General features: G+C 34.0%; 1 protein-coding gene across 1 annotated transcript; it reads left to right on the top strand.

Annotated features, from left to right (window-relative positions):
- The first annotated feature begins 3,334 nt into the window (after positions 1 to 3,334).
- On the top strand, positions 3,335 to 6,301 carry LOC130448619 (zinc finger protein Noc). The gene is made up of 2 exons (XM_056786051.1): positions 3,335 to 3,575; positions 4,734 to 6,301. The coding sequence occupies exons 1-2, from the start codon at positions 3,489 to 3,491 to the stop codon at positions 5,982 to 5,984; spliced, it is 1,338 nt and encodes a 445-aa protein (XP_056642029.1). The 5' UTR covers positions 3,335 to 3,488; the 3' UTR covers positions 5,985 to 6,301.
- Positions 6,302 to 7,016: the final 715 nt, after the last annotated feature.

Below are 7,016 nucleotides of genomic sequence, written 5' to 3'. Positions count from 1 at the left end.
CCGACAGTCTGATTTATTAGACGTACTCAGACAGTGATGGAAGTCGCGGCGAATAAAGAATCAAAGGGATGATGCCGATGCCGACTCCATCTTAGTTCGCGGACTGTATCATAATGAGGCTCGGCTGATACAAGACTTATCGATAATATCGACATCTGCAATCAAAAGTACCCGTACGATTCAGCTTAACACACTTTCTGGTTTCATTCGGACCTTATCGCACACATTACAAGACGTTTTTTTTTCACTCTAAAGCAACTTTTTCTTTTGCACTACTTCAAACGACAGCCTGCAACTTTTCTTTCTTACAAAATGACTTTTTAGTGTCACGCCAATATGGAAATATAAGTAAAATACGTTTAATACAAAGTGTTGAATAAAAAAAACTCAATTTTGTATTCGAGACGAGCCCGACTTGTCTATTTGGTAGCCTGCAAATATTCGTGGCTGTACAAAATTTACTTGGTGCAAAAATTGAAGCCTCAGAATGCTGATCAGAGGCTTGATATATATTTTTTGATAGTGTATAGTATGACGAATTTAACGGTACCATTCTTTCTATGTGTTATCGATCAAAATCTGAAGAAATTTTAGTTAAAAATTAGTTTCTTTAACGTGAGATCTTATGGCAGCCATACTTGAAACATTTAAAAATCACAATGGCCGCCATATATATACTTTTGATTGGTAAGCAGCGGCCATATTGTTTCTGTCATTCAAGGAAGCGCGCGAAATTTAACCACAACAATTTCTTTTTCATTTTCACTGTAACAAACAACTATATATATATTTATTCATATAAATACACAAAAGATACTTTATAAGTAGATATTCGCTAACGAAATGATAATTTGAATAATAACACGTGACAGAAAACATGTTTCTATTGGTTACTGCGGTTGTGACGTAGAAAGTATGTAAATACTGGAACGTAGTCGCCTTTGAAACGTCATTATGTTGTCGTGAGTGAAGTTAATTGGTTGTTTAGTGCGATTTGTATTTTTGAAAGGGTTTCAAAGACTATTCTAATTGAAATGATGGCCGAAATAGGATTTATCTACCTAAGGTAGATGCATTCATAGTTGCTACGTTATTTGCTAATAATCAATTATTTACTTCGGGTGAAATACGTGCAGTAAAAGCAGATACGTAATTACTAATAATTAGACTATTTAGATGATAACTTTGAAGGTTGAAACCTTGTTTTCGTCGCTTGTGTTTGTGTTTGTACATACTCACATCCGTGCCAACAACTCTGCATAAACTGTATTTATTTCTAAGCTCACTTAAGTCTGTTTACTTACTTTCTACGTCACACTCAGTCGTGTGACAACAACCTTTACAAAATCGTAGTTAAAACGATATTTTTTCCAAAGGATAAACTTTTGGAATGCATTTTCTGTAGCGATTTTTAAATATTATTAGAAATAACTAACTAAATAACATTTCAAGTGAACGGAATAAAAATGTGGAAAAAGAGAGGCTCATAAAAAGTAAATAAATTATAGTGACACGTTTATATAAGTTATGACAGGAATAACAGACATATCTATCTATAAAATAAAATAAATAAAAGGCCAGCAATAACGTAGACCAATTTTATGATCGACCGTTGTAATAATTCCTTGCCGCTTTCTTTATCTCTCCATCGGCGTGTTGTTCCATCGGTATTTGTTATTCTATTTCATATTTTGTATGCTACTGATTAGTTGAAGACTTCTTGGGTACAGAAATGTCGGTAAACTTCAAAGTGTCCAGAGGGTCTGTCATCGTCACCAGCTTCATGGGTGGTAGGAGCCGACAGTAGAGAAACGTGGCGTGGAGTTAGCGCTTTACGCCACGGCTTCACGGCTAAAGACACGAAAATAGGCCAGCAACTCGGTTATATATAAATATAAACAATTATTTAGGTCACTTTTATTAATAAATTGACAATTTAAAAATGTACCGCTCTAAAAAAGTTCGAAGTATTGTTTGTATTGACAAACGCGATTAACTTATACCTTAATTTGAAGGTTATGTAACTACATCTCGTTTGCACAAATAATACGAGTCAAAAATCGGAAAATCGTCTCTATAAAGTCGAATTTTGGGTTAGCTAGGCGAAAATATTCAGAGAAAGTTTGAAAATTGAGGAAAACTGTGACTATTTTGCGAAAATACTGTGTAATTTTGATTTTTTTCAAATAAACGCGAGAAATTAACAACTTTCCTGAATGAATTTTACTTGGCTAACCCAAAATTCGACTTTTTTGGATCAAAAATCATTACAATTCCTATTTTTTTCACTGGATATCGTGTCTCGTTTTCGAGATAATTATATCGAAACTTATTTCCAAAAGTTGGGTTAGGTTTAAGCATTTTGACGAGAGAACGATTTCCGTGGCGCTGCAATCCGACAATTTAGCTTTATTAGGTTAGAATAAAACGAAAAAGAAGAATAGAAGTTTTCGATATCTCGCTTCGTTTTCGAAATATCGATACTTGAAATCACAACCAAACTTTAGTTCCATATTCGATTTAAAGAACAGATGGCGTTTAATAATACTTTGTCTAAAATAAAGATTTTATCGCTTTAAAATCGACATGAATCTTGTAACTTAATAAACAAAAGGTTTTTTATTAAATTTTTACATAATGTATCTTTCTATTCCAATGAACGAATTGCTGAGTTATATATAAGACTTTCAACATAATATGATAAATATTCCATAACATACGGTAAATACAGAAAGAATTGTGTGTTGTGTATAAAATAAGAAGAATATTTAGCAATAATTTGAACATTTAATCGTAAAAAATACGCTTTGAATGCTTTCAAAAGTGGGGTTAAGTTAGGTTAGGATATGTTAGGTTAAGTTAGCTTCGGTTTTTTAACTTCAAATATCGATATCTCGAAAACGAAGCGAGATAGCGAAAAATTTGATTTCCTATTATCGATTTATTTTGAATCGATTTTAGAATATAGCATAACCACGCTGGAAATCGTACTCGTGCCCACATTTTGGTATTTGAATGATAAAATAGACGTTTATAAAAAAATATTTGGGTAATTTATCTGAATCAATTAAAATTCTTGAATTTCTAAGTCAAAACAAAATTTAGGTCGTTTTAGACAACAACGAAATTTGTACTTGTAGTAGATATATGAAACAAGCATATCAGATTCAAAAAAATATATTATTTTCATATATAATATAAATAAATTAAAATGTGTATAAAAGTAGACATAATTTTTTTTTCAACACTCAATTCATGGCCTACAAAGTTCCCACAAACAAAAAGACGAAAGGAAACGTATCACGCATGCGTTACCACCACCGTCTGACACAGCAGCCTCTGTTTCCAACCTGCATTCACTTCCAATTGAGTCGTTGTACAACGTTCGAAAGTTATATCTCCGTTAGTTATACATAGTTTTTTAAAATAGTGATTTTTTTTATTATTAATATTTGAAATTATCGATTATAGTGATAAATTCGTTGCAAATGGTTGTGTTGGAAGGTGGGAATATGTTGTCCTCAACGGGCAATCAGTATTTACAATTAGATTACCTTTCACCTTTACCTACAACGGTAAGTTTTTCTATATAATTTTAATAAATATTTTCACAAATGTATTATTAGTATATTTGATAACGTAAATAGTGTTTCTGTATTAAAATAAATGTGAAAAAGCAGCATCCGAGTATCGGATATAAATTAGTTTGTTTATCTCATTTTTTTAAGTATTAACTGTTTTCTTTTTTATTTCAATGTGTCTTTCTACTTCTTATTTCTTATTTATAACTTTTTTATTACGGTTTTATTATGAATTACATGTATTTAATGTACACGGGAGAAAGATGTCTTCACGTTACCCGTCGGATGGCATCCAAGTTTATTAGGACGTTTTTTCGTTTGTTATTTCGAAATAAATCTTTTTTTTTTCTATTAGTATCGTCTCAAGTTTATAAAGAGGATCAGAATAACGTGTTTTTTTAATATTTTCATCAATTTTTTTTATATACTTAGGACATTTTGAAATTTAGTGCTTCTAAAATTCTTCTAATCTTCTAAAATTTTGGAATAAGTTATTTCTAGGGGAATAAATTCGTATTTTTATAATAAACGAATGAAATTCTTATTAGAATTATAATGAGAAACGTCTGAAATTAGAAAAAAACTAATTTACCGTTACTTTAAGGAATAAAAACGATTATTTTTATATATCTTCAAGGGTTATTTTTATTTAATCTGACAGCTGTCAATTATAAAAACCTCAAAACTGTCATTTTCAGCAATCGAATGGTTTACAAATGAATTTATTAATTGAGTTTATAGATATTCTATAAAATCGATTGTTTTTAGATCTCTTTAAGAATTATTATTATTTCATCCGATAGTTATCAATTTTAAAATCTTGATACTGCCTCCTTCATCCATTTTGCACTTTACAAATCGTATCATCAATTGGATTTATATATTTGCAATAAAATCGATGATTTTAAAATCATGCAAACTGTCAATGTCAATTTTAAGAACCTTGAAACTGTCATTTTGATCAATAGAATATTTTACAAAACGTTTTATCGATCGATTCTATATTTTTTATAAAATCGATTATAAATAAAAGCGATGTTGTCAGAATTCTATATATTCCATTAATTTCGATGAAATCTATGAAATTTTATGTTTGTAAGTTTATTTTTATTGCAGTTTTCGTATTTCCTATAATATTTTTTTTTGTTTCAGCTTGACGCCAAGAAGAGTCCACTGGCTTTGTTAGCGCAAACTTGCAGCCAGATCGGAGCGGATTCTCCTTCGACGAAAAACCTCATATCGCCTTTGGATAAAGGAAAGAAAAGCAGTGAAAGCGCCCGTACGTCCCCGAGTTCCGCTAAAGAAAAATCTCCGCGTATAACACCGAATGAACAAAAACTAGCGTTCAAACCGTACGAAACTAACGTGGTGTCAAAAAAAACCGACGAAATCCGCCCGAGTTCTCATAGTAGTGTACAAGACGATAAAAAATCCGAACAAAGTGCGGGTAGAAAAACGGTTTCCCCCTCGAGGATTTCCCCTCATACCCCGAATACCGACGGGGGAAAATCGTCGCCGGAACGAAAAAGTTCGACCCCCAGGGGTGCGAGTCCGATTATCAGATCCGGTTTGGAAATATTACAAGGACATTCAAAGGAAACCCATCTTGCCGCGTATAAAACTAGTGCTTTACCTTCGAGTTTGAACAATCATTTAAGTTCGTTGTGTTGTCCTCCTGGTCTGGAACCGACTAATCCGGCGTTCAGACCCCCGTTTCCCGGCGGTCCGTTCAGTGCTCAACACGCCGCTATGTTCGCCGCCGGTTACCACCCGAGTGCATCACCCAACCCTTATTTGAGTTACGCTCGCGTCAAAACACCCTCCGGCGGAGAAGCCCTGGTGCCCGTCTGCAAAGATCCCTACTGCACCGGCTGCCAATTCAGCTTGCAAAACCAACAAATGTTGATAAACGGTCCTTGTCCGTCGGGTTGCACGCAATGCGATCATCAAAAGTACAATTTAGCCATGGCTATGTCTTTGGTGTCCCCCGGGCCGGTGCCGCAGTCTTCCCTGGGTTATCCGCCGCAGTTGGGGCGACCTTACGTGTGTAACTGGATAGCCGGGGATACTTACTGCGGCAAAAGATTCGTTACTTCCGACGAGCTGTTGCAACATCTCCGGACGCACACCAGCGGCGGATCGGATCCGGCTGCTTCGGCTACGTCGTCTTTGCTCAATCACCATTCGCTGTTTTCGGCGTCCCTTCATAGGTCCGGGTATCCGAATCCTCCTTTGAGTCCTTTGTCGGCGGGTAGGTACCATCCGTATGGTAAACCTCCGACTCTGCCTTCCTCGTTGGCTGCTTCTCCGTATAGTGCGTTCAATCCCACTGCCTTGGGGAGTTATTATTCCGCGTATTCAATGTACGGACAGAGAATGGGGGCGGCCGCTGTACTCCAATAGTGATAATTAAGTCGTCGACAGTGCGTATATACAGAACGTCCTTTATTTTTATATATTTTTGTTACGGGTTGTTCCATTTAGTTTAGCAATGCGTTTTGGACGTCCTGTATATATTTATTACTGGGGTTTTGTCCGTAACTCAAGACTGTGATAATTTGTATATAGTTTGTTGCGATTCGGAGGTGAATGAAGTGCAATCTGAAAAAAAAAACGTCTTTTCATAGACATTTGAGATTTTTTTCCGATTTCGGATATTCAAGTTACTTAAAAAAATGTTGAGTTCATATGATGCTTTAATAAAACGTTTATAAATGTAATTTGTGTTTTATTTATTTGTTTTTTTAACCAATATTGTTCGCGGTATATCAAATCCAGTGATTTCCAGCTTCTTCTCATATTTTATCTTCCATTTGTTATCGTAGCCATTTTGTCTTGTATTATTTGATCAAAAATTCATCCCAACGCGTTTTATATACTCTATCCTTTTCTACTGACAGGATAGGCAAATACAATACGTATGGCGTTCAACAGAGATTGCGATAAATAATATCAAATAGAATTCATTTTGACATTTTGAATCATAGAATAGTTTACGAAGCGTTTTATCAATTGAATTCATAGATATGATATTACATTTATTAGTTCTCATACGGTGACAGCTGTCAAAATTTAAAACCTTGATACTAAAATAGTTTTAAAATCATCACAAATTTGTTTTATTAATTGGATCCTTAGATTTATACTATAAAATCGATTATTTTATCTGACAGGTGTCAATTTTGCAAAGTTATTTTCGACCATGGAATTGTTTGAAAATCCTTCTACAAACTGAATGCAAAGATATGCTATAAAATCGATTATTTTATCTGACAGGTGTCAATTTTGCAAAGTTATTTTCGACCATGGAATAGTTTGAAAATCCTTCTACAAACTGAATTCAAAGATATGCTATAAAATCGATTATTTTATCTGACAGGTGTCAATTTTGCAAAGTTATTTTCGACCATGGAATTGTTTGAAAATCCTTCTACA

Source organism: Diorhabda sublineata, chromosome 9 (assembly GCF_026230105.1).
Source record: "Diorhabda sublineata isolate icDioSubl1.1 chromosome 9, icDioSubl1.1, whole genome shotgun sequence".
In the NCBI taxonomy this organism is placed as follows: domain Eukaryota; kingdom Metazoa; phylum Arthropoda; class Insecta; order Coleoptera; family Chrysomelidae; genus Diorhabda; species Diorhabda sublineata.
Note: the sequence above shows the minus strand (reverse complement) of the source record. Positions and strands in the feature narration are given on the sequence as shown.

Excerpts from the sequence above, each read along its gene's own strand:
- LOC130448619 (XM_056786051.1), top strand. The coding sequence starts at position 3,489 with ATGGTTGTGTTGGAAGGTGGGAATATGTTGTCCTCAACGGGCAATCAG. Across the intron at positions 3,576-4,733 it reads TTTCACCTTTACCTACAACG|CTTGACGCCAAGAAGAGTCC; the intron begins GTAAGTTTTTCT and ends TTTTTGTTTCAG.